Source organism: Oncorhynchus masou, chromosome 22, assembly GCF_036934945.1.
Source record: "Oncorhynchus masou masou isolate Uvic2021 chromosome 22, UVic_Omas_1.1, whole genome shotgun sequence".
Classification (NCBI taxonomy): Eukaryota; Metazoa; Chordata; class Actinopteri; order Salmoniformes; family Salmonidae; genus Oncorhynchus; species Oncorhynchus masou.
This window is the reverse complement of record NC_088233.1, coordinates 29,705,813-29,733,796: the sequence shown is the minus strand read 5'-3', so window position 1 is coordinate 29,733,796 and position 27,984 is coordinate 29,705,813. Positions and strand designations below refer to the sequence as shown.

The 27,984-nt window shown below is 42.8% G+C and overlaps 1 protein-coding gene across 1 annotated transcript; it reads left to right on the top strand.

The window, feature by feature from the left end:
* The first annotated feature begins 17 nt into the window (after positions 1 to 17).
* On the top strand, positions 18 to 27,939 carry LOC135509303 (hepatocyte growth factor-like). Its single transcript, XM_064929840.1, has 18 exons — positions 18 to 190; positions 1,256 to 1,412; positions 5,550 to 5,662; positions 6,079 to 6,193; positions 10,516 to 10,658; positions 11,724 to 11,844; positions 13,955 to 14,073; positions 15,013 to 15,178; positions 15,616 to 15,749; positions 16,591 to 16,678; positions 22,195 to 22,331; positions 22,481 to 22,513; positions 22,619 to 22,724; positions 23,010 to 23,084; positions 23,182 to 23,331; positions 23,429 to 23,535; positions 23,653 to 23,795; positions 23,908 to 27,939. The coding sequence occupies exons 1-18, from the start codon at positions 142 to 144 to the stop codon at positions 24,085 to 24,087; spliced, it is 2,136 nt and encodes a 711-aa protein (XP_064785912.1). The 5' UTR covers positions 18 to 141; the 3' UTR covers positions 24,088 to 27,939.
* The last annotated feature ends 45 nt before the right edge of the window (positions 27,940 to 27,984 follow it).

Genomic DNA, 27,984 nt, shown 5'->3' with positions numbered 1-27,984 from the left:
AAGAGGCATCTGTGCTGTAGCTGAGTGAACAACCCCAGTACCTCCGTCACGCTGTCTGGACCTTGTCAACGAAAGACAACACCTTTACTATTATTGGGATATCAATAATCGTTTATAACGTGAACAGCCTTTGCAGCAACTATGTGGATTTACAACATTATTTTTACTCTCTTAATCGTCCGTTATTCAGGTAAGTTTGGGAGACAGTCACCAGGGCATTTTAGACTTTATGATTGTAGGCTAATTGAGATTCAGCAGTTTGTTGTTGGACTTTTCTCCTCGCCCTGCTCGCGTAGCCTAATGTCGAATGGTGGATGTGATTTTCTACAAACCAACACATCGTAATAACCTGCTTAAATATTTTACCTTTCAAGTTAGCTTGTCAAGTTTAAACTGTAAAACGAAAAAAAATCCGAACAGCTTTCTGTGAGGAATATAGAAACCTTAGAGCCCATCTCTGTGATGGTTCTACAGCAAACTTTTGTAACATCATTTTTTAAAGCCAATTAAGATAAGAACCTGTGCGTTTTATGTAGAACTATGTATATCGAGCTGAAGCGCTAGACGTAACTCTCTCCACTCTCATGTGTCTATTCCGCTTGACGTGTTGGTGGAAATAGGCTAAATTCATACACGTTACACTCAGAGTAAACAGTCATTCTAAAGCTTCTAGACGAGTCTGATGTGAACTCGCTGATCTCAGCCAGCATTCACCATTTAGAAAGAACATAATGTTTGCTATAGGCTATTGATACTACTTGTATAGATATTCTTTCATAATGTGGCTCTTATTAGGCCATACATTTATACACTTTTATTGAGGAGGAGAATACTGGAGTATTAAGACTAAACAGAGATATAGCCTGACAGTCTGCTACTGTGCTGTTTATGTGTGAGTGGAACAACATGAGCTATCAGTCTCTGCTGGAGAGGAAGGGGTGGAAAGAAACTATGTGCATGTGTGAGAGAAAGAGAGAGGGAAGGGTAGGGGTGGTAGGTAAGTGTGTCCCAGCTGAAACAGAGAGGAGAAGAAAGAGTTATCTGTCCGTCTGTGAGTATGTCAGTAAGGGGACAAGGAGTGATGAGTGTGCATCTCATTAAGACATTCATTTTAATGGGGGTAAAACCATGCTAATTTAAACATCATGATGCTGCTGGGTTTGTCTCAGTCCTGATGGGAACATCAATACAGCCTCACTGGACAGGGGCTGGACACTGCATTCAACACCTTAATTTCATACTGTGTGTGTGTTAGAGTGCAGGAGGAATGCATTACAGGACTACCAGAGGAGTGATGGCGTGAGATTGGTCCAACTGCCAGACTCTGCCCTCCATACCAAAAGCAGGAAGTTGAGCATTGTGAAGTGTGCCCGTGGTTGCAGCCGCAACAAGATACTGCTCTTCACCTGCAGGTAGGTGTGGTGCATTTGTGACCAACTCCTGGGTATAGCAACCATTTCTGCGCTTGCAGCTTCATATTTTATGTATCTATGACCATGTTTACATGCAAACCAATATCCCGGTATTATTCGGGATACTGAAGTATTCTGTTTTTGAGTTGATGCAAATAAACCTATCCCGTTTACAATAACCCAAAATAGTTTGTGTCCCGGTTATGAGAAACCCGGACAAATGCCTGGGATAGGCTGATCTAAGATGGGATAGTGTAGGCATCTTATCCTGTTTACTGTTGTTTTAGTTTCACATGTCATGTATGTTGTGTGATGATGTTTTATCTGTTTGTCAAACCACTTCAAAAAGTATGCTACCTGTACAGTTTTATGCCCCATAATAATTCAGCCTACTATAATTAATTTACTATAATTTACTACTAGCAACTTTCACCCCTAATTTAGACAAGTTTCTGCTTATAATTTACAACATTTGGTAGGCCATATTATAATTCCCGACATTTGGTAGGTAATTTGTTTGTCAAATATAGTTTGAAACATGGAACTTCTCTTCAGTCTTAACTTGTTGCCCCAGAAGACTAAATAAAGTAGTGCTCACCGATAACAGTGGCGGTTGGTGCTGTTTAAGATGAGGGAGGACGATTATTTCTTCATGAGCATGGCCTTATTTCTATTACATCATATTGGATGACTGTCATTCATATTCCATTCACCCAGCTCAATGTAACATCAATAGGTTTAGGCTACTGCACGGTGCTAACATTTTCCCTATACCCATCATGAGGTTGCTACAACCTAGCCTATGAATGAAAGTTTACAATGTAGGTGCACAGGTCAAGAGAAATTGAGTAATCAAGGTGACAGACATTGACACATTAAATACCACCTAGCACAATCTTGCCAAGCTGATCTAGTGTGTAATCATTAGTCCAACAGTTGCAAAACGAGAGTTTCTATTGGTGTAACGTTCGTCGTCTTCCTCTGATGAGGAGTAAGAGAGGTCGGACCAATTTGCAGCGTGGTAAGTGTCCATATTTATTAAATGAACACGGAAATAACAAAATAACAAAGAGAAACGACCGAAAACAGTTCTGGCTGGTGCAGACACACAACAGAAAACAATCACCCACGAAACACAATAGAAAACAGGCTACCTAAATATGGTTCTCAATCAGGGAAAACGATTGACAGCTGCCTCTGATTGAGAACCATACCAGGCCAAACACAGAAATAGCAAATCATAGAAAAACTAACATAGACAACCCACCCAACTCACACCCTGACCATACTAAAACAAAGACATAATAAAAGAACTAAGGTCAGAATGTGACAATTGGACAGATTCAGGTATGTTTATCCCTGTTTCGTTCAGTTTGCTTCCATTTAAGAAATGTTTTTCAACAGAATTTGCAGTATGAATACACCCCTGATCACATCACAGTTCACTTTCATAGCAGCCAGATTGTTTTATAAATCCTTCTTTCATCTATGCACTCTCCTCCTCTCACCTTTTCTCTTTGCTTGTTGACTCCAGTGCACAACACATTACCTTTCCAAGCCAAACCTTAATTTCATAAACGCTAACAAATACACACGGCCTACATCATTGTCACCATTTTATCTAATGTCAAGGCAACAACATAGCTACTAGAACTAACATGTTAGTAAACACGCTACAATCATGCAGTAGGAAAATTGCAATTGGCTCAGAACATGGCAGCACGAATGGCCCTTGTATGTACTCAGAGAGCTAATATTAATAATTTGCATGTCAGTCTTTCCTGGCTCAAAGTGGAGTAGAGATTGACTTAATCAATATTTCTATTTACAGTACTATGCAAAAGTATTTGTGTTTTTCCTATTTTGTTGCATTACAACCTGTAATTTTAATTTATTTTTATCTGGATTTCATGTAATGGACATACACAAAATAGTCCAAATTACTTGTTTAAAGAAATGTAAAACAATTCTAAACGGAAAAGCAGTGGGTGTGCGCATATTCACCCCCTTTGCTAAATAAGATCTGGTGCAACCAATTACCTTCAGAAGTCACATAATTAGTTAAATAAAGTCCACTTGTGCAATCTAAGTGTCACATAATCTGTCACATGATCTTAGTATATATACACCTGTTCTGAAAGGCCCCAGAGTCTGCAACACCACTAAGCAAGTGGCACCACCAAAAAAGCGGCAACATGAACACCAAAGAGCTCTCCAAACAGGTCAGGAACAAAGTTGTGAAGAAGTACAGATCAGGGTTGGGTTATAAAAAAATATCAGAAACTTTGAACATCCCACGGAGCACCATTAAATCCATTATTAAAAAAATTGAAAGAATATGGCAACACAACACACCTGCCAAGAGAGTGCCGCCCACCAAAACACTACGGACCAGGCAAGGAGGGCATTTATCAGAGAGGCAACAAAGAGACAACCCTGAAGGAGCTGCAAAGCTCCACAGCAGAGATTGGAGTGTCTGTCCATAGGACCACTTTAAGCCGTACACTCCACGGAGCTGGGCTTTACAGAAGAGAGGCCAGAATAAAGCCATTGCTTAAAGTGTTCACCAAAAGGCATGTGGGAGACTCCCCAAACATATGGAAGAAGGTGCTCTGGTCAGATGAGACTAAAATTTAGCTTTTTGGCCATCAAGGAAACCGCTATGTCTGGCGCAAACCCAAGATCTCTCATCACCCAAGAACACCATCATGTTTTTCACCATCAGGGACTGGGAAACTGGTCAGAATTGAATGAATGATGGCACTAAATACAGGAAAATTATAAACCTGTTTAACTCTTCCAGAGATTTGAGACTTGGACAGAGGTTCACCTTCCAGCAGAACAATGACCCTAAGCATACTGATAAAGTAACTCTCGAGTGGTTTAATTAAAGGGAAACATTTAAATGTCTTGGAATGGCCTAGTCAAAGCCCAGACCTCAATCAAATTAAGAACCTGTGGTATGACTTAAAGATTGCTGTACACCAGCGGAACCCATCCAACTTGAAGGAGCTGGAGCATTCACATTTTCTCTATAGAGGTGCTGAATTTTTAAAAATATAATTCTCCACTCCTGTTCCTGAGACAAAATGAACGTATGTTGTATAATTTCACTCCAGGAAATGCATAGCCAAATTCTGAGTTAATATTATGTTAGGCTACATGTGAGAGGTTATAGGCCTACAGTCAGTGTTCAGATTTCACTTAGTATTCCATTTAACTCATATGAACTTAAATGAGGAATATTGAATGTTTATTCATGGACAGAGATACTCATGAGTGGGATATCAAAGGTGCAAGCGGCTTATCCAAAATAAGACCTTAAGTGGGGTATGAGCTACTATCCGGAACACTGTCCATATGGTCTATGACAGCTGTCGAGTTGTTTTCCACCTATAGTTAGATTGTCGCTGTCAAGTTTTTGATTAATTAAATGCAGTAACTCCCTTCATTTCATGACTCTAGAACCAAGAAAATGTATTCAAAATAGCTTCTGAATTTTCATAATTGTATTTTCAATAATGGGAAAATATAGTACTTTTTTAATTTCCTGAAAAGTTTATGTTTTGGAGAAAATACATTTTCATCAGACAGCGACAATATACTGTATTTGTTGTCTAAGCCAGTATGACACCATCCCCTGGCCTTCTTTGGCAGCAGCCCAAACTCTATATCGTAATCATGTGAGGGTTGGAGCCAATTCCATTTCAATTCCAGTCAATTCAGGAAGTACACTGAAATTAAAATTCTCTTCAATGCTTTTCAATGAGGAACATTTGGAATTGGAATTTGGTTTTCTTTTGATTGCCATCTAAATGGAATTGTTCCCAACCCTGCTTACTGTAATACCCTACCACTCTGTAATGAGAAGTTCTGTTTCCCTTAGTGTCTTTCAGCAGCAAAATTAGTCTGGTATGCATGTCTAGGTTTCCCCTGACAGACTCAGTCCTCTCTGCAGTCTCCTTTCAGCAGTAGCAGGCTTGGCGTCAATCCTATTTCAATTCAGGACACACACTGTATTATCTGCATGTTAATTATAAGTCAATTTGGATAAACATGCCTGCTAAATGATTATACTACATAAATCAATCAATATTTCACTCCATCCCTTCCCTCTCTCTCTCTCTATCTATCTAGAGCGTTCTTGTATGATCAGAAAAACAGGAAATGCCAGTGGCTGTCGTTTGACAGGAACTCACCAGGAGTCCAAAGCCAACATGACTTCAACTACCAACTCTACCAGAAGAAAGGTATTGTACACTATCTCCCTGTCTTTCTCCCTTTCTGTCCTCCAGCCCTCTCCCCCTTCTCTCTCTACGGGCAGTAGAAAGGCACTGCTTATAAGTGTCTAAAGTGCCTCGTACTCCTTGTTCTCATCAGAGTTTGGTATCTGGTTTAGTAATGTTATGTATGTGTAGAGTAAAATGGAACAGTATGGGGGATGTGAGACCCGTCCTAACATGTTCGGTCAGATGCTCTGTGCTCAGTCAGATGAGAAAAGCAGAAATGTTCTTACAAACAGAGTCCTTTTTTTGTTGACTGTCCTCTCTCTCTCTCTCTCTCTCTCTCTCTCTCTCTCTCTCTCTCTCTCTCTCTCTCTGTATCTCTCTCTCTCTCTGTCCCTCTCTCTCTGTATCCCTCTCTCTTGTTCTCTATCTCTTTCTAGCCTATGTGCAGGAGTGCATAGTGGGGACAGGAGTGAACTACAGAGGGAGAAGGTCTGTAACGGCCAGTGGAATCAGGTGCCAAGCCTGGGCCTCTCCTTTCCCTCATGAACACAAGTAAGCTAGAACCTGTGTTTGTGCATGTGGTGTGTGTGTGCGCCTGGGTGCATGTGTGTAGAGTGATACATTAGCTGGTGATTAGTCTTATGGGGCCAGTCATTCATCAGTACTAGTCCTCTCTGAACTCACTCTAACACTTTACACAGTCAGGGATCATTTCCTGTTTTAGTCTCCCTGTTTATGTAGGGTGTGTGTGTTCAAGAGAGTTTATACTGTAGTAAAACCTGTTAATTAAGTGATAAAAACCTGAGAGAGAGAGAGAGAGAGAGAGAGAGAGAGAGAGAGAGATAGGGAGAGAGAACACAGGGTGAGAGACTAGAACACAGGGATACAGGGAGAGAGAGGACACATGGAGTGAGAGAGAGAGCGAGAGAGAGAGATAGAGAGATAGAGACAGATAACACAGGACACAGGGATACAGGGAGAGAGAGGACACAGGGAGAGAGACAGCTCGTGACAGAAGTTCATTAGAGGAGCACAACCATCCACACCCTCCTCGTTCTTCCTCTCGTTCTCCTCTTACCTCGCCCTTCTCCTCTTCTGCTGTTTTTGTCTTTCTTCCCTGTGCAGTCAAATGAAATGTTATTTGTCACATGCGCCAAATACAACAGACCTTACAGTGAAATGCTTACTTACAAGCCCTTAAGCAACAATGCAGTTTTAAGAAATTACAAAAAAAGTAAGAGATAAGAATAACCAATGATTAAAGAGCAGCAGTAAATAACAATAGTGGGGGCTATATACAGGGTGTACCGGTACAGAGTCAATGTGTCAATGTGCGGGGGCACCATTGTCAACGTAATTGAGGTAATTATGTACATGTAGGTAGAGTTATTAAAGTGGCTATGCATAGATAATAACAGTTTGTAGCAGCAGCGTTCCAGCAATGACTATGGTGACTGAGTCTTCGACAATTTTTAGGGCCTTCCTCTGACACCGCATGGTATAGAGGTCCTGGATGGCAGGAAGCTTGGCCCCGGTGATGTACTGGGCCGTACGCACTACCCTCTGTAGTGCCTTGCGGTCGGAGCCCGAGCAGTTGCCAAACCAGGCAGTGATGCAACCATGCTCTCAATGGTGCAGCTGTAAAACCTTTTGAGGATCTGAGGACCCATGCCAAATCTTTTCAGTTTCCTGAGGTGCAATAGATTTTGTCGTACCCTATTCACGACTGCCTTAGTGTGCTTGGACCATGTTAGTTTGTTGGTGATGTGGACGCCAAGGAACTTGAAGCTCTCAACCTGCTCCACTACAGAGAGAATGAGAATGGGGGTGTGCTCAGTCCTCCTTTTCGTGTAGTCCACAATCTTCTCCTTTGTCTTGATCACGTTGAGGGAGAGGTTGTTGTCCTGGCACCACACGACCAGGTCTCTGACCTCCTCCCTATAGGCTGTCTCACCATTGTCAGTGATCAGGGCTACTACTGTTGTGTCATCAGCAAACGTAATGATGGTGCTGGAGTTGTGCCTGGCCGTACAGCTATGAGTGAACAGGGAGTACAGGAGGGGGCTGAGCACACACCCCAGATGGGCCCCCGTGTTGAGGATCAGCGTGGTGGATGTGTTGTTACCCACCTTTACCACCTGGGGGCAGCCCATCAGGAAGACTAGGATCCAGTTGCAGAAGGAGGTGTTTAGTCCTAGGGGCCTTAGCTTAGTGATGAGCTTTGAGGGCACTATGGTGTTGAACGCTGAGCTGTAGTAAATTAATAGCATTCTCACACAGGTGTTCCTTTTGTCCAGGTGTGAAAGAGCAGTGTGGAGTGCAATAGAGGTTGCATCATCTGTGGATATGTTGGTGTGGTATGCAAATTAGAGTGGATCTAGGGTTCCTGAGATAATGGTGTTGATGTGAGCCATGACCAGCCTTTCAAAGCATTTCATGGCTACAGATGTGAGTACAACAGGTCTGTAGTCATTTAGGCAGGTTACCTTAGTGTTATTTGGCACAGGGACTATGGTGTTCTGCTTAAAACATGTTTGTATTACAGACTCAGACAGGGAGAGGTTGAAAATGTCAGTAAAGACACTTGCCAGTTGGTCAGCATATGCTCGGAGTACACGTCCTGGCTCTGCGGCTGTGTGAATGTTGACCTGTTTAAAGGTCTTACTCACATCCGCAGAGAACGTGATCACACAGTCGTCCAGAACAGCTGATGCTTTCATGCATGTTTCAGTGTTAATTGTCTCGAAACGAGCATAGAAGTTATTTAGCTCGTCTGGTAGGCTCGTGTCACTGGGCAGGTCTCGGCTGTACTTCCCTTTGTAGTCTGTAATAATTTACAGACCCTGCCACATCTGACGAGCGTCCGAGCCGGTGTAGTACAATTCAATCTTAGTCCTGGATTGACGCTTTGCCTGTTTGATGGTTCATCGGACGACATAGCGGGATTTCTTACAAGCTTCCGGGTTAGAGTCCTGCTCCTTGAAAGCAGCAGCTCTAGCCTTTAGCTGCGTGCAGATGTTGCTTGTAATCCATGGCTTCTGGTTGGGATATGCCAGTGACTGATGTGGTGTACTCTTCAATGCCACCTGAAGAGTCCTGGAACATATTCCATTCTGTGCTAGCAAAACAGTCCAGGAGGTTAGCATCTGCTTCATTACTGATCACTGGTGCCTCCTGCTTAAATTGTTGCTTGTAAGCTTGAATCAGGAGGATAGAATTATGGTCAGATTTGCCAAACGGAGGGCACGGGAGAGCTTCGTATGCGTCTCTGTGTGTGGAGTACAGGTGGTCTAGAATTGTTTTCCTTATGGTTGTTAATTTAACATGCTGATAGAAATGAGGTAAAACTGATTTAAGTTTCCCGGCATTAAAGTCCCCTGCCACTAGGAGTGCCGCCTCTGGATGAGCGTTTTTTCTGTTTGCTTATGGCGGTATACAGCTCATTGAGTGTGGTTTTAGTGGCAGCATCGACCTGTGATGGTATGTAGACAGCTACGAAATATACAGGTGAAAACGTTCTTGGTAGATAGTGTTGTCTACAGCTTATCATGAGATACTGTACCTTAGGCAAGGAAAACTTCCGTAGACTTCCGTAGATATCTTGCACCAGCTGTTGTTTACATAAATGCATAGATGCATGCTGTTTTGTCCTGCCGATAGAGTGTATAAGCCACCAGCTGTATGTTCTTAATGTCGTCATTCAACCACGACTCGGTGAAGCATAAGATATTACAGTTTTTAATGTCCCGTTGGTAGGATAAACGTACTTTGAGTATGTCCCATTTATTTTCCAGCGATTGAACGTTAGCTAGCAGGATGGAAGGCACGGGCACGTTAGCCACTCATCGCCTGATCCTCACAAGGCACCCTGATTTCCTTCTCCAGAGAATGTGGGGATCTGGGCCTGGTCGTGTGTCTGTATTATAACCCTCCCGTCTGACTCATTGAAGAAGAACTCTTTGTGCAGATGGTGGTGAGCAATCGCAGTTCTGATGTCCAGAAGCTCTTTTCGGTAATTAGAGACGGTAGCAGCAACATAATGTACACAACAAGTTACAAACAACGTGAAAAAACAAACAAAATAGCTTGGTTGGTTAAGAGATGATAAGACTGCAACCTTCCCCTCCGGCACCATCACAAGGAAGTACCAATGACTCGCTCAATATGGAAGTGGCCCGATGATGAGGATGCTTTGCTACAGGACTGTTTTGCTAGCACAGACTGAAATATGTTCCGTGATTCATCCTATAGTATTGAGGAGTATACCACCACAGTCACCGGCTTCATCCCAAAGTACTTACATATCCCAACCAGAAGCCATGGATTACAGGCAACATCCGCACCTAGCTAAAGGCTAGAGCTGCCGCTTTCAAGGAGCGGGACACTAATCCGGACGCTTATAAGAAATCCCGCTATGCCCTCAGATGAACCATCAAACAGGAAAAGCTCCAAATACAGGACTAAGATTAAATCCTACTACACCGGCTCTGACGCTCGTCGGATGTGTCAGAGTTCTGTTAAGGCTTGGCATGTCAAGCAATTACAGATCAATTGTGTGCATGTGTGCTTTATCAGTGGGTTTACACTGGGGCACCCACACATTACCATATGTTGCATTGTTTCCTTGCTCTTTGCCTTCCAAATTGTTTCAGCTGTGACCCATATAAATGTGAGTCAGCAAACAAAACCACAATTGAATTGTTCTCAGTCAATACGTAGATGTGTATGACTCAAGGTTACTTAGTAACACATGGCCTGTTCTACGCTCCTTGGAGATTTCCCTTTTGCCTTTCAACTCTGCACCAGATACAATGAGAATGTGTTTGTGACTGAGTGAGATATTGATGAACACTGAAGTTCTTCTCTCCCTCAAGTTTCCTACCAAGGAGGAACAGGAAGAAGGAGCTGACAAACAACTACTGTCGTAACCCTGACAACGCTATTTCAGGACCATGGTGCTTCACTACAGACCCCAACGTCAGACACCAGGACTGTGGAGTACCTGAGTGCTTACAAGGTAGGACACCCACACATGCACATACACACACACACCAATTGACCACTGCCAACAACTAGTGGTTCTAACATGGTGGATTCTCTCCCTCAATGCTCCTCATTGGTCTCCACTTATCTGTGGCAAACTGCAGCCAAGTGGAATATCAGGTGTGTTCTCAGTAATGTAGAATTATCCAACTGTTTCTGATGGTGTTGGCCTGAATTGCTGCATGCAGAAGTGTGATTCAGTTTATGTTGTCGATTCTCATTTCATCTTTCCCTGGCTTTGTTAACTATTTCAACCCAAAGGGACTCCGTCTGCTTTTTTGCTTTTCAGTCTATACATAACCCATGTTCCTAGTGGGGATTCTTACTCTAGTAGGTCAGTTAAATGTCTTTAACTTTAGGCATGGAGCAGTTTTCCCACCACAGCCCATGTTCTTTTACAGTGCACCATTTAACTGCACTGTGATCCCTTCTCCCTGTGGAACTGGATCATGGTCTGTGGTATCTAGAACTGGATGACGCAAACTGTCACAGGAGAAATCACTGTTTCTCAGAGGTCTAGAGGACAAATGTCCTCTATGGATAGTACAATCTATCTAGTTAATAAACAGCTGACAGTGATGTGATAAGATGTGTATGAAATACACAGGACTACCAGAGATGTGTGTGGGAGGGAGGAATCCACAAGGTTGTGGTAAGATTCTGAGGAAATGTAATGGGTCTGTGTTGTAATGGGAATGTGTGTTTTGGTCCAAAGAAAAATGACTGGAAAGGTTGATTTGAAAGAAAGTTTCCAGTAATGAGGAACACTGGGACATCACACACCACATGCGCGCGCAAACACACACTCATATACACACATAATGAGAATAGTAGACTCATAAACATCTGTTTCTAATCTGCTCTGCTCTGCTGTTTACACTGCTCCACACACACACACACATATACACTGAATGTTGACTCATTTGACTTAAGGGGAGACATTTTACTATTAAATAGATGGGACAACTATTTTGGTATTACATGTAGTATTTATGTAGTATCTGCATAAATAATGTCCATGTTACGTGTATGTCCCCAGTGGAGTGTGTGAGCTGTAATGGGGAAAGCTACAGAGGTCCCATGGATCACACAGAGTCGGGACGGGAGTGTCAACGCTGGGACCTAGAGGAACCACACAAACACCTCTTCCACCCCAAGAGGTAACACACACACACACACACATGCATACACACTCAGTTTGAGGTTTAATATTAATTACAGAAACACAAGGATGACTAAAGACGTGTTAACGAGTCTAACACTAATCCACACCACCTGCTGCTGGAGCAGGACACACACACACACATATACAAACACACACACACCCTTCAACGCTGTGATGAAGAGGTTCTCAGTACCTCTGAGGCTCTGTTAGTATGCCTGGAGGAGGAATGAGATGCAAAACACCTGCAGTGGACCAGTGTACTCTGCCTATGGAGGCCCTATGGTCAACACACACACACTTATAGATACACACACACACGCACACACACACACAAACGTATAAATGCATGTTTAAACTGATGGAGACGCACACACACACACCGGCATTCCCACTTTGTTCATTGCTCGTACAGTTGAATTCGGAAGTTTACATACACCTTAGCCAAATATATTTAAACTCAGTTTTTCACAATTCCTGACATTTAATCCAAGTAAAAATCCCCTGTCTTAGGTCTGTTAGGATAACCACTTTATTTTAAGAATGTGAAATGTCAGAATAATAGTAGAGAGAATTATTTATTTCAGCTTTTATTTCTTTCATCATATTCCCAGTAGGTCAGAAGTTTACATACACTCAATTAGTATTTGGTAGCTTTGCCTTTAAATTGTTTAACTTGGGACAAATGTTTCAGGTAGCCTTCCACAAGCTTCACATTGGGTGAATTTGTTGGGTGAATTTTGGCCCTTTCCGCCTAACAGAACTGGTGTAACTGAGTCATGTTTGTAGGCCTCCTTGTTCGCACACGCTTTTTTAGTTCTGCCCATACATGTTTTATATGATTAAGGTCAGGGCTTTGTGATGGCCACTCCAATACTTTGACTTTGTTGTCCTTAAGCCATTTTGCCACAACTTTGGAAGTATGCTTGGGGGTCATTGTCCATTTGGAAGACCCATTTGCGACCAAGCTTTAACTTACTGACTGATGTCTTGAGATGTTGCTTCAATTTATCCAAATAATTTTCCATCCTCATGAAGCCATCTATTTTGTGAAGTGCACAAGTCCCTCCTGCAGCAAAGCACCCCCACAACATGCTGCCACCCCCATGCTTCACAGTTGGGATGATGTTCTTCAGGCTTGCAAGCCTCCCCCTTTTTCTTCCAAACAGAACAATGGTCATTATGACCAAACAGTTCTATTTCGTTTCATCAGACCAGAGGACATTTCTCCAAAAAGTACGATCTTTGTCTGCATGTGCAGTTGCAAACAGTAGTCTGGCTTTTTTATGGTGGTTTTGGAGCAGTGGCTTCTTCCTTGCTGAGCGGCCTTTCAGGTTATGTCGATATAGGAATTGTTTTAATGTGGATATAGATACTTTTGTACCTGTTTCCTCCAGCACAAGGTCCTTTGCTGCTGTTCTGGGATTGATTTGTACTTTTCGCACCAAAGTACATTCATCTCTTGGAGACGGAATGTGTCTCCTTCCTGAGCGGTATGACGGCTGTGGGATCCCATGTTGTATATACTTGTGTACTATTGCTTGTACAGATGAACGTGGTACCTTCAGGCGTTTGGAAATTGCTCCCAAGGATGAAGCAGACTTGTGGAGGTCTACAATTGTTTTTCTGAGGTCTTGGCTGATTTCTTTTGATTTTCCCATGATGTCAAGCAAAGAGGCACTGAGTATGACGGTAGGCCTTGAAATACATCCACAGGTACACTTCCAATTGACTCAAATGATGTCAATTAGCCTCAGAAGCTTCTAAAGCCATGGCATCATTTTCTGGAATTTTCCAAGCTGTTTTAAAGGCACAGTCAACTTAGTGTATGTAAACTTCTGGCCCACTGGAATTGTGATACATTGAATTATAAATGAAGTGATCTGTCTGTCAACAATTGTTGGAAAAAGTACATGTGTCATGCACAAAGTAGATGACCTAACCAACTTGCCAAAACTATAGTTTGTTAACAAGACATTTGTGGAGTGGTTGAAAAACGAGTTTTAATGACTCCAACCTAAGTGGATGTTAACTTCCGACTTCAACTGTATGTATCTACATCTGTCCCAAAGATTTGTTGAAATCCTTCTCTTCTGTTTGGGTTGTAGGTATCCTGATAAAGGCCTAGATGACAACTATTGTAGGAACCCAGATGGACGTCAACGACCGTGGTGTTTCACCCTGGATGCACACACATCCTGGGAGTACTGCAACATCACAGCCTGCCGTGAGTGTGTGTGGGTGTGTGTGCATGTGTATGTATGTGTGTGTGTGGTGTGACTAACTACTCCAAATGTACAGCTTCCTGTACCTGTCATTCCACCCCCTCCTCTCTCTGATTGAATAAGCCAGAGGAATGCGGTTTTGAGCAACACACACTCATTCCCAGTTATGTCATGGCTAATAGACTGTGTGTTTATTTTAGGCTGTATCACAACCAGCCGTTATTGGGAGTCACATAGGGCGGTGCACCATTGGCCCAGCGTCGTCTGTGTTTGGCCGGTGTAGACTGTCATTGTAAATAAGAATTTGTTCTTAATTGACTTTCCTAGTTAAATAAAGGTCTAAAAAAAGTGAGCCTATAGAAGGTTGACGGAGAACAACACTTTAAAGCTGTGTGAGTGTGTTTGTTGACTCTTTGTTTCTGTTTGGCTCTTCTGTTAGTCATCAGAGGCACCCTTAAACGTTGTGTTAATGAAACCAAGGCAGAAAGAAAGACAGAAACAAAGAGTTGTATTGTTTTGGCCGTTTCTATTCCCTGGTCCTGTCTTTATCATCCTCACCAGTAGCACTCTATTTTTAGACAGATCCGCAAAATACTATGTTTAGATTGTGGAGACAAAAGCTGCCGCGTATACTTATATACAACATTTATCAGCGTTATTTCAGTTTAATCAACGACATGACTGCAATATAATCTATAGTAAATAGAGGTGTTTTAGTCCAAGTGAGTCTTGTTCTTGCTACTGTGTCTGAATGGCACAGTGGCCTCAAGGAGAAGCTGGTGTAGTTTAACAGATGTTACAGGTGATATGGCTATATTTAACCATGGTGCATTTCTCTCTCACTCACTCACTCACTCACTCACTCACTCACTCACTCACTCACTCACTCACTCACTCACTCACTCACACACACACTATCTCTTTCTCCTTGCATTTCTCAGCCTCAGACAGTGTGGGAGAGGTAGATGTGACTACCAGGTGTTTCCTGGGTCGAGGTGAGGGATACAGAGGGACAGTAGCAGTAACACCCAGTGGGGTGACCTGTCAACGTTGGGACTCACAGTACCCCCACAACCACACATACATACCCCAGGACTATCGCTGCAAGTGAGTGACTGGACACACATCGCAACTTCACCACTTTTCAACCTCATATGCAAATATAACGTTATTAACAAGTTATTCCCAATGACATCATCATAAGTTAAAAAATGTAAAAGAGTGATTTTCATACACTATGAGATTCATGGTGACGTGGGGAGCCAGATAATACCCTCCCTCTGGCTAGAAACAGAGTGCGGGTTTTGGAAATCACCATTTGTCTTACTTTTAATCCTACCCTTTGATATCACAGATAAAAAAAAAATTAAACCTTTTTCTCATCTTTTTAACCACAGATCGTATAAACATGCTGCTTTCACATATGTAGACACTGGTTTGGTGCTGGAGATAATGAATAGGAGGTTGAAAAGGGTGGAGTTGCTCTTGAACTTGTTTAGAGAATATATCTTTATTGTGTGTGTGTGTGTGTGTGTGTGTTGCAGAGACCTGAGGGAGAACTACTGCAGGAACCCTGACGGCCTTGACCTCCCATGGTGCTTCACTTCAGACCCTAACGTTCGCAAGGCATTCTGCACCAACATCCCCCGCTGTGGCACACAGAATACTGAACCCCATGGTGAGAGCCTAGCATAATCAAAACCACAGTAGTCTCCTGAGCTAAAGCCTATAGCTCCAGGAACTAATACAGGTCTTCAGGTCTCAGACAATGGTAGTGCAATGGACATTTACTGCTTTTGGTTAAACTAACATGTGAAGGGGTGGTGGGTAGCCTAGCGGTTATAGCATTGGTCCATTAATCAAAAGGGCACTGGTTCAAATCCTGAGCGACTAGGTGAGAAAAATCTGCCGATGTACCCTTGAGCAAGGCACTTAACCATAATTGCACCTGTAAGTTGCTCTGGATGAAAGTGTTTGCTAAATTATGTAAATGTGATAGGTTTCTGGCTCCTAAACTTTTTTATTTTGACCATGCAAAATAGATGGATTCCTGATGCAGATATGTTTTCTCTGAATAATAATATACTTAATTAGTTCAGTGTTGTCCCTGAAGTATAATCTCTTGAGCAACTTAGAAAGTATGTTTCTATAGAAGTATTACTGAAGGACTCTGGGAATCACAGCCCAATGCACATAAATTAACGAGCTCTGACAGCATTACAACATCGCTCTGTCCCATTGGACAGTGTGGAGAAGAGGCCAGGAAGTGGATCTGGTATACAGATTATTTAGGGTTGTGTTTTTCTTACACTCTGGGACAGCTGGGACAGTTTTGTGACTGGTGTTTTGTGGTCATATTCTGGTATACCAGTCAGGACAGCAGAGATTGTATAGTTTTAATACCATATTTCCCTGTGGTTGGTGTGGTCTGTAGCATTCTGACTTGTATTACAGTGACATAAATATGTTTTCATATTTTATTATCCTGTTATCATACTGTACGTGTGTGTGCATTCCAGACTGCTACGAGGGCAATGGAGAGAGCTACAGGGGAGAGGTGTCTAGGACCAGGTCAGGTCTTCCCTGTTCCCTCTGGAGAGACCACAGGTAACAAAACCACATGCTACACATCTGCGTGTGTGTTGTGGGGAGGGAGGGGGGACGCATAGATGGAAGTAGGGCTGTGGTGGTCATGACATTTTGTAAGCTGGTGATTGTCCAGCAAATAACTGCCGGTATCACGGTAATTGACCGTAAATGAACATAAACACGTTTAGCCGTTTAATATAGCCTACACCATCACAGTTCATCCATGATTTATTTACGATTTATTGTGAGGAACGTGATATGAAGAAAATGTTTATTTCAGAAAGACAGGATAGCATACTATGAGTTGTGCTTACGTTAGGCGCTAATGTAGCTATGCCATATGGCTGTAGGCTACACTAGTTCATTTAGCAGACAAGATTTGCTTAGAATGCCGTGGCATTATTTTATAGTATGAAGAATACAATTGAACATGCTGTTCTGCCTGCGACTATAGAACCCTGACCTGTTCACCGGACGTGCTGCCTTGAACTGCTGTTTTCGACTCTCTCTACCGCACCTGCTGTCTCTAACTCTAAATGATCGGCTATGAAAAGCCAACTGACATTTACTCCTGAGGTGCTGACCTGTTGCACCCTCTACAACCACTGTGATTATTATTATTTGACCCTGCTGGTCATCTATGAACATTTGGAACATCTTGGCCATGTTCTGTAATAATCTCCACCTGGCACAGCCCGAAGATGACTGGCTACCCCTTAGAGCCTGGTTCCTCTCTAGGTTTCTTCATAGGTTCCAGCCTTTCTAGGGAGTTTTTTCTAGCCACTGTGCTTCTACATCTGCATTGTTTGCTGTTTGGGGTTTTAGACTGGGTTTCTGTATAGCGCTTTGACATCGGCTGATATAAAAAGGGCTTTATAAATACATTTGATTCAATTTGATTGATTTTCAATGGAATGCGCTCATGCAGCTATTCAGTGTTGAGCAGGTCCTCCTGTATGCTTAATTTAGAGTTATTTATGCAACTTTAGTTGTGATACAAACGTTGGGCTATATGTTTTGATTTGAAGTACATGCGACTCTAATGATGAGTAGAAAAAAGTTGCATCAAAGGCATGAGCTCTTTGTTTCTTGTGCAGGCTGTGCACACTTTATCAGTCTCTCATAACTTGACCTATTCTATTGGTCAACTTGTCCTTCTGTGCGAGAAATAAATGTTCCAAATATAGTCTGGGACAGTTGAGGAATGTGATAGATCCCAAATGAATACAACCACTGAATCAAAAAAATATAAAAGCAATGAGGCTGATACAACAGATCAGAATGTTTAGCATAAAATGTTAATAAACTATTAGGCTATTTGTTCACAGCCAGCAGTGCTCCCACAGCAGAAGGCTATAAGTGCAAATGTTCCAAAATGCAATTAGCAGGAAAATACATTCTCAAAAGTGACCGCAAAGGTGATTATTCATTTAATGCTTTATTATGGTAAAAATGATCTTCCCCAAACTTGAAACTCACACGCCGCCTATGAGCCAGTTAGGCTCTCCACCGGTTATAAAGTGGATACATTTGCCTAATTTTAAGTAGTTATTTGCCCACTTTAGTTGTGATACAAACCTTATCAACACATATAGGCCTATGGGCTAGGCTACATGAGGTGTGATACAAACCTTATCAAAACATATAGGCCTATGGGCTAGGCTACATGAGGTGTGTGACTATACTTTGAAAAAGTTGCAAAAAAAAGTAATGCGCTGTTTCTTGCCTAACTGTACATGCTGTGCATCATTCACAAGTGATAATATATCTTTGTGATAGGCTAATATTGTCACCCATCAGACTATTCTTAATTTAATTTTGTCTTTACATACAGTACCACTCAAATGTTTGGACACACCTACTCATTCCAGGGTTTTTCTTTATTTTTACTGTTTTCTACATTGTAGAATAATAGTGAAGACATCAACATTATGAAATAACACATATGGAATCATGTAGTAACCAAAAAATTGTTAAACAAATTCTTCAAAGTAGCCACCCTTTGCCTTGATGACAGCTTTGCACACTCTTACCATTCTCTCAACCAGCTTCATGACAGCGGAGTCAATCACCACCTTCCGGAGACACCTGAAACCCCACCTCTTCAAGGAATACCTAGGATAGGATAAGTAATCCTTCTCACCCCCTCCCCCTTAATGATTTAGATGCACTATTGTAAAGTGCCTGTTCCACTGGATGTCAGAAGGTGAATTCACCAATTTGTAAGTCGCTCTGGATAAGAGCGTCTGCTAAATGACTTAAATGTTAAATGTAAATGTAATGAGGTCACCTGGAATGCATTTAACAGGTGTGCCTCGTTAAAAGTTAATTTGTGGAATTTATTTCCTTCTTATTGCATTTGATCCAATCAGTTGTCTTGTGACAAGATAGGGGTGGTATACAGAAGATATCCCTATTTGGTAAAAGACCAAGTCCATATTATGGCAAGAACAGCTCAAATAAGTACACAGAAACAACAGTCCATCATTATTTAAGACATGAAGGTCAGTCAACCTGGAACATTTCAAAAACGTTGAAAGTTTCTTCAAGTGCAGTCGCAAAAACCATCAAGCGCTATGATGAAACTGGCTCTCATGAGGACCACCACAGGAAAGGAAGACGCAGAGTTATTTAGAGTTACCAGCCTCAGAAATCAGCAATTAACTGCACCTCAGATTGCAGCCCAAATAAAATGCTGCACAGAGTTCAAGTAACAGGCATATCTCAACAGCAGCTCTTCAGAGGAGACTGTGTGAATCAGGCCTTCATGGTCAAATTGCTGCAAAGAAACTACTAAAGGACACCAATAAGAAGAAGAAACTTGCTTGGGCCAAGAAACATGAGCAATGGACATTAGACCGGTGAACATCCTTTGGTCTGATGACATACGGATGATCTCTGCATGTGTGGTTCCCACTGTGACGCATGGAGGAGGAGGTGTGATGGTGTGGTGGTGCTTTGCTGGTGACAGTGTGAGTGATTTATTTATAATTCAAGGCAAACTTAACCAGCATAGCTACCACAGTATTCTGCAGCGATAAGCCATCCCATCTGGTTTCCGCTTAGTGGGACCATCATTTGTTTATCAACAGGACAATGACCCAAAACACACCTCCAGGCTGTGTTAGGGCTATTTGACTGAGAAGGAGAGGGATGGAGTGCTGCATCAGATGACCTGGGCTCCATAATCGCCCGACCTTAACCCAATTGAGATAGTTTGGGATGAGTTGGACCACAGTGAAGGAAAAGCAGCCAACAATTGCTCAGCATACTACCGTTCAAAAGTTTGGGGTCTTACTACTTTTGCACACACTGTACATAGATTTTTCTATTGTGTTATTGACTGTACGTTTGCTTATCCCACGTGTAACTCTGTTGTTTTGGTCGCACTGCTTTGCTTTATCTTGGCCAGGTCGCAGTTGTAAATGAGAACTTGTTCTCAATTGGCCTACCTGGTTAAATAAAGGTGAAATAAATATATTTTCTAGAAGTGTCCTTGTTTTTGAAAGAAAAACACATTTTTTCGTTCGTTAAAATAACATCAAATTGATCAGAAATACAGTGTAGACATTGTTAATGTTGTAAATGACTATTGTAGCTGGAAACGGCAGATTTTTAATGGAATATCTACAGAGGCGTACAGAGGCCCATTATCAGCAACCATCCATCCTGTGTTCCAATGGCACGTTGTGTTAACTAATCCAAGTTTATAATTTTAAAAGGCTAATTGATCATTAGAAATTGTTGTTCTGATTAAAGGAGCAATAAATCTGTCCTTCTTTAGATTAGTTGAGTATCTGGAGCATCAGCATTTGTGCGTTCCATAACAGGCTCAAAATGGCCAGAAACTTTCTTCTGATTCTGAGAAATGAAGGCTTTTCCATGCAACAAATTGAAGATCTCGTACAACTCTGTGTAATACTCCCTTCACAGGACAGCGCAAACTGTCACTATCCAGAATAGGAAGAGGAGTGGGAGGCCCCGGTGCGCAACTGAGCAAGAAGACAAGTACATTAGAGTGTCTAGTTTGAGAAACAGACGCCTCAACTGGCAGGTTCATTAGATAGTACCCGCAAAACACCAGTCTCAACGTCAACAGTGAAGAGGTGACTCCGGGATGCTGGCCTTCTAGGCAGAGTTCCTCTGTCCAGTGTCTGTTTTTTTGCCCATCATAATCTTTTATTTGCCAGTCTGAGATATGTCTTTTTCTTTTCAACTCTGCCTAGAAGGCCAGCATCCCGGAGTCGGCTCTTCAACGTTGCCATAATTGTGAATGGTAGTGTATGTGGGAACTCCTTCAAGACTTTTGGAAAAGCATTCCAGGTGAAGGTGGTTGAGAGGATGCCAAGGGTGTGCACAGCTGTCATCAAGGCAAAGGGTGGCTACTTTGAAGAATCTCAAAATGTAAAATATATTTTTTGGTTACTCCATGATTCCATATGTGTTTTTTCATTGTTTTGATCGCTTCACTATTCTTCTACAATATAGAAAATAGTAAAAAATAAAGAAAAACTCTGAGTTGGTGTGCCCCAACTTTTGACTGGTACTGTATACTAAATAATGTGTGAAATTAGTTTTGATTTAGAATGGAACATTATCATGCACCTCTTTTTAATAAGGTCATCAATTGCATAGCCTATAGAAATGTTGCACAACATGAGCTAATGGGCTCTCATGAAGTGTTTGACTTTCGATGTGACTTTCGACCACATTTACATTGATGTCAGAGTGATTAGAGGGACAATAGAGTGTGGAGTACCAGGCAGTTAGCAAGTTTGGAATTTAACTGCGGTCATGACTCATGACTGCCGGTGTGGTGGTAACACGGTTACCGTAACAGCCCTAAGATGGAGTGCCCTCTTCAGAAACACATGGTTGAACCTAAGATGTCATGGGGGAGTTAACCTGTAGCTGACATGTGGTCAAGTCATATTGGTCTAACAAAGAGTCAGAGCCTGGCTGTTCTCAAGGAGAGAAAAACTGGTCCATTACTCCAGTCCACTGTAATGGATGGTTGAGTGGGTGTGTAATAAAGCATCTGGAGGACACACTGCAGGCTTCCTCTGACCCTGAGCCTCTTCCCTTCTCGGAATACTTCAAAGCCAATCGGTTCCTCTGCTTGGCTCCCGCCCAGAGGTCAGAGGTCAGCAGTTATTGTTTATGTTAGAGAGACTCAGAGGGATCACTCTCTCAACACGCACGGACACGCACACTGTGCGTTGGTGAATGGTCCTCCTCTGAATTCCTCTATTATCATCCTGGAATGTCTGGGAAGGAATTCTGTTGGTGACGTTCCAAACATTATGATCGTTGCCCTGTGTGTGTGTGTGTGTGTGTGTGTGTGTGTGTGTGTGTGTGTGTGTGTGTGTGTGTGTGTGTGTGTGTGTGTGTGTGTGTGTGTGTGAGGAAGAGACGGAGAGAAAGAGAGATGGGTAAAGAGAGAGGCCATACACAGCTGTCTCCTCTCATTATAATGGGCTGACAGTCTGTCTTTAACCGTCTCTCATACTCTCCTTTGCTTTTCTTGTGTGTAGTTGGGACAGAGATGCAGCGGTGCTGACTGTGGGACAGGAGGCGAGTTTCTGTAGGAACCCAGACAGAGACACACATGGCCCCTGGTGTTATACTAACAGCACTGCTATACCCTGGGACTACTGCAGCATCAAACCATGTGAGTCACACACACACACACACACACACACACACACACACACACACACACACACACACACACACACACACACACACCCCTGCTGTAGTGGCGTTCTCACTGTGTTGTCACTGAGACCTCGATCTTGTGTTTCATCCTCTGTCACACAGGTGAACCATCAAATAACACCATTCCACAGAGAGGTCAGTCGCTCTACTCCGCCTTCTGGTTTTCATGTTTCATCTTGTATTTCTCTCTGGGTATAAAATGGTTGTCTCAACATAGTGTCCTCTTTCTCAACTTGTCAGTGGAGGTGTCCAATGTGTCATGTTTCATCCATAAGACGACCAGGATAGTAGGAGGAGCTCCAGTCGCCATCACAGACGGAAGCTGGATGGTCAGCATACAGAAACGGTACACACACACACACACACACACACACACACACACACACACACACACACACACACACACACACACACACACACACACACACACACACACACACACACACACACACACACACACACACACACACACACACACACACACACACCTGGCTTTGCTTCTCTGTGTTATCTACTGTAGGTATAATAAACTCTGCTCTAGTGGCAGATGTATAGACCATTTGTCCAAGTGTTGGGATTAGCAAAGGTCCATTCCCAGTGTGTAATATCATGTGTTGTGTTCCCTTCCCAGGTCCAGTCACTGGTGTGGAGGTTCTCTCATACGAGAGGAGTGGGTCCTCACTGACAGACAATGCTTCTCCTCATGGTAACTGCACCTCTCTCTCTCTTCCTCTTTTGCTCTTTACCTTTCTCCCTCTGCCTCTGTATGTTTACTATGCTTACATCCACCTGTATCCACACAGTGTTCCAGACCTGAGTGAGTATCGTGTGTGGTTAGGTGTATCAGACCTTCGTGGCTTGGCTCCTAACAGCTCCTTCAGACAGGAAGTCTCCATCTCCCATGTGATCTGTGGTCCTGAGGGCTCCAACCTGGCCCTCATACGGCTGGCCCAGTGAGTGCCTGAACAGAAATATACACTCCTGGTCGTAAATCATACGTTTTCTAGTCTTCTATTCTTTAACAACAACAAAAATATTTTTCTCACTTAGGCCTGCCCTCCCTGCAGACAGTGTCCACACCATTCAGCTGCCGGTGGCTGGGTGCTCCATTGCTGATGGCTCGATGTGTAGCATGCATGGATGGGGCGAGACCAAAGGTACACACACATACCATCGCATCCATCAGGATTATGTCATCTAGGAAAGGGACTGGTTACTCATTAGCTGTACTGTTGTCATGACTATAATCTCCCCTCCTCTCACCTATCACTCAGGTACGGGTCATGAAGGTGTACTGAAAGTGGTCCATCTGCCCATGATCAGTAATGAGAGGTGTAGTGAACAACACAGAGGGAACCTCCACATCACAGACACCAAGATTTGCGCTGGGGGGAGGAAGGACGAGGGCGTCTGTGAGGTAAGGAAGCTGGTGAATGAAATGTGCCTGAAACACTTGGAACAGTTCTCTCTCATCAGGAGTTGACTGTATGTTTTTCCTAATGTATGCTTTATGTCTCTCCCCCTGTCAGAGGGACTATGGCGGTCCCTTGGTGTGCCAGGAAGGAGAGAGCAGGGTCATAGTGGGGGTCAGTGTCCATGGCAGAGGCTGTGCCCGTGCCAATCGGCCTGGCATCTTCATCAACGTCCCCTTCTACACCCAGTGGATCCACAAGGTGTTCCGACACTACCCCGAACCTCAGATCAACTAGGCACTACCCTCAGATCAACTAGGCACGACCCTCAGATCAACTGGGCACGACCCTCAGATCAATTAGGCACAACCCTCAGATCAACTAGGCACGACCCTCAGATCAACTAGGCACAACCCTCAGATCAACTTGGCAGTACCCTCAGATCATCTAAATATCAAATACAGATAAAACTTTATCCCATCATCAATTAGAGACTCACTCGACCCCCCTTGATGTAGATACACCTGTGGCTCAGTCACGTAAGGACCAACTGAGTCCCTGTGCATTTGAAAGAGGGAAAACTCCAGCCATAAAGAAAGATATCAAACGCAACTCCAAACTTGATTCTGGAATTCAGACTCATGGGCTTCTATATGTCTTTGGAGTGGACCTGTGAAGTGGAATGTAATTGTGTTGATCAGACTGCTGGGTCGATCCTTTAGATAATATAAATATGTAGTGTTACAGACATGCTATTAAGGACAACAGAGGTGTGGATATGTGGTTGGCCAAACACCATGTGCTGAAGCTGGTAAGGTTTGGATGTTCAGGACTCATATTGTACACAATCAGTAAGAATATGTAGACAATGTGGTAATAGGGGAGAGTGGGGTAAATTGAGACACCCCTTGTTTCTAGGAAACCATATACAAAATTAATAATGTGACCACATTTTTAGGAAGAGGTCATAATTTTATGGAGTCAGAAGGAAGAAACCACCACCACAAAGTAAATTGAATGTATTGTGTTCCAGGTTTCATGATGCTTGTATCTAAACCAAAGTTAGATGTACATCAGTTGGGGTCTTTATAAGCTACAATGTGAGGTCCTAAACCTAGCATGAAAGTGCATCCTTGTAGCTGTGTGGACTAATATAATCAAAATGTTTGCCTTGGTGTAAGTTGAGCCAATGGTCACCATACCCCCGTGTCATGCATATAAACTCATGATAGTGCATTTGTATTAATACAGAGCAGACATCATCATGCCCCTTGTATACAAACGTAAAACAAGCAGGGGTCTAGCCGCCTTGAGTTTCTTGAGAGAGCAACCAAGGAAGTGAGAGAAGGGAAGAAGTCAATTTGAGCAGCAGAAAAGGATAGAAAAAATGGTCTTTATGACACTGAAGAGGTACGTTGACGATCAGCAAGGCTATGACAGAGTAGCAGAGGCACACAAGGTCTCATCTGATGACATGGAGTCTCAGCTTGCTGATCATATCAAGAATCTGGCAGACCAGTTTCATGGGCTTAGCATTAAATGCAGAGAACTGGCACAACTGGCACATTGAAGTAACATCTCTATCCCAGGCAACTGGTCAAGAAATGAAAGGGTCAGTGATATTGAACAGAGCGATCTATCTGAATGTAGGCATACATTTAAGATATAGACTATACCACACCCCCATTCCATTAATTCAACTTTGACCTACCAGCACCATCACCCACTATCACAGGTCACCATCACCCACTTACTTCAAGGCGGCTCAACTGACCTTGTTCCTTTGCTCAACTTACCCCGAACCCGGGGTAAGATGTGCCAAAATACCACATTTTTTGAACAAGCTATGTTTTCAAAACTGTTATGTTTCCATGAATTCTGATTATTTCCAGGGATACACAGCATTCTGAAATACATTACGAAAGTGTGCTCATCAAACATCTCATTCGAAAATCATGGGCATTAATATGGAATTGTTCCCCCCTTTGCTGCTATAACTGCCTCCACTCTTCTGCGAAGGCTTTTCCCTAGATGTTGGAAAGTTGCTGCTGGGACTTGCTTTCATTCAGCCAATAGAGCATTAGTGAGGTCATGTACTGATGTTGGGCGATTAGGCTTGGTTCGCAGTCAGCTTTCCAATTCATCCTGAAGGTGTTCGATGGGGTTGAGGTCAGGGCACTGTGAAGGCGAGTCAAGTTCTTCCATACCGATCTTGACAAACCATTTCTGTATGGACCTCGCTTTGTGCACGGGGGCATTGTGATGCTGAAACAGGAAAGGGCCTTCCCCACACTGTTGCCACAAAGTTGGAAGCACAGAAGCTGTAGCGTTAAGATTTCCCTTCACTGTAACACAGCCCAAGACCATTACAGTTGGCACTATGATTCAAGCTGGTATTGTTCTCCTGGTATTTGCAAACACAGATTTGTCCGTCGGACTGCCAGATGGTGAAGCGTGATTCATCACTGCAGAGAACACATTTCCACTGCTCCAGAGTCCAATGGCGGCAAGTTTTACACTACTCCAGCTGATTCTTGGCATTGCGCATGGTGATCTTAGGCTTGTGTGTGCCCGCTTGGCCATGGAGACCCATTTCATGAAGCATCTGACGAACGGTTATTGTGCTGACGTTGCTTCCAGAGGCAGATTGGAACTCTGTAGTGAGTGTTGCAACCGAGGACAGATGATTTTTAAGTGTTATGCGCTTCATCACTTGGCGGTCCCGTTCTTTGAGCTTGTGTGGCTTACCACTTTGCGGCTGAGCCATTATTGCCCCTAGAATTTTGTACTTCACAATAACAGCACATACAGTTGACTCGTGCAGCTCTAGCAGAGCAGAAATTGGATGAACTGACTTGTTGGAAAGGTGGCATCCTACTGTATGACGGTGCCACATTGAATGTTACTGAGCTCTTCGGTAAGGCCATTCTATTGTCAATGTTTGTTTATGGAGATTGCATGGATATGTGATTGATTTTATACACCTGTCAACAATGGGTATGGCTGAAATAGCCAAATCCACTCATTTTAAGGGGTGTCCACATACGTTTGTGTATATGTAGATATCGTTGGTAGAAACAATACTATTTTTCACTTGACATAATGATGCTGAATGTAAAAAAAAAAATGGCTCAACCTACCCCAATCTTCCCTACACTTGATTCCTGAAGTTACTTGAATGTACTGAAAATCAAAAGGCAGTAGCTCTCCACTTCTGTAGTGTTCTTCTGTACTATACCAATACGTGTCACAGTGTAAATAGTTTGCTGAGTGTGACTCTAACACTCGGAATGTGATATTGGTCTTATAGACCTGTGAGAGGATGATGAAGTTGGCCTTTTAGGAATATGGAAAGATCAATATGAAGCCATTGAATGTAAATATGTTTTATTTCTGTATATGTACAGTATTTTAAAGGGAATGGATTGCAACTCCAAGCCTTACCAGTGTCCTCTTACCCTCTCCCCTCCTTTCTTTCTATTTCCACTTCTCTCCTCATCTCTCCTCCCCTCCTCTCTGACTGCAGTAATGTATTCTGTTTGATAAACACACAGAACTCATTACCACAGGCCAGTATGACTGATTCTGTGTGTGTGTGAGTGCGCGTGTGTGTGTTTGTGTGTTTGTGTGTCTGTGCGCGTTTGTGTGTCTGTGCGTGTGTGTGTCTGTGCGTGTGTGTGTGCGTGTGTGTGTGTGTGTGTGTGTGTGTGCGTGTGTTCGTGTGTGTGTGTGAATTCTATTGGAGTGAGTTATATTCCCTCCCCTCCCACAGCCTCTGGCAGACATCCAGTATCTACTCTGGAAATTAACTTTCACAGAATCTGTTACTGCAAACTGTTACCGAAATGGAGGTGTACTGTATTGTTTCTGTTATCATTGTGGAAGTATTAGCCTCTATATCTATCACACGTTGGTCTGACTATTTCACCTGGGAATGTGAGGGGTCAAACAAGTAGGCCCACTTTATAGCTCTTCTTATATTTCATGCATTTGTATTTGAACATTTAGTGAAGTTGCATTCTGTGTGTGTGTGTGTGATGCTGCTATACAATGTTAGATGATCTGTACCTGTATACTCTAGGCTACTGTACATGTATTGTTTTTAATTTGAATACTCAATTCCAATACAGTACTATCATATACCTGTAATAGACTACAACGTGTTCCTTTCTCAATGGCACAATGGCCACATAC

Excerpts from the sequence above, each read along its gene's own strand:
- LOC135509303 (XM_064929840.1), top strand. The coding sequence starts at position 142 with ATGTGGATTTACAACATTATTTTTACTCTCTTAATCGTCCGTTATTCA. Across the intron at positions 10,659-11,723 it reads AGTACCTGAGTGCTTACAAG|TGGAGTGTGTGAGCTGTAAT; the intron begins GTAGGACACCCA and ends GTATGTCCCCAG. Across the intron at positions 23,085-23,181 it reads AGACAATGCTTCTCCTCATG|TGTTCCAGACCTGAGTGAGT; the intron begins GTAACTGCACCT and ends GTATCCACACAG.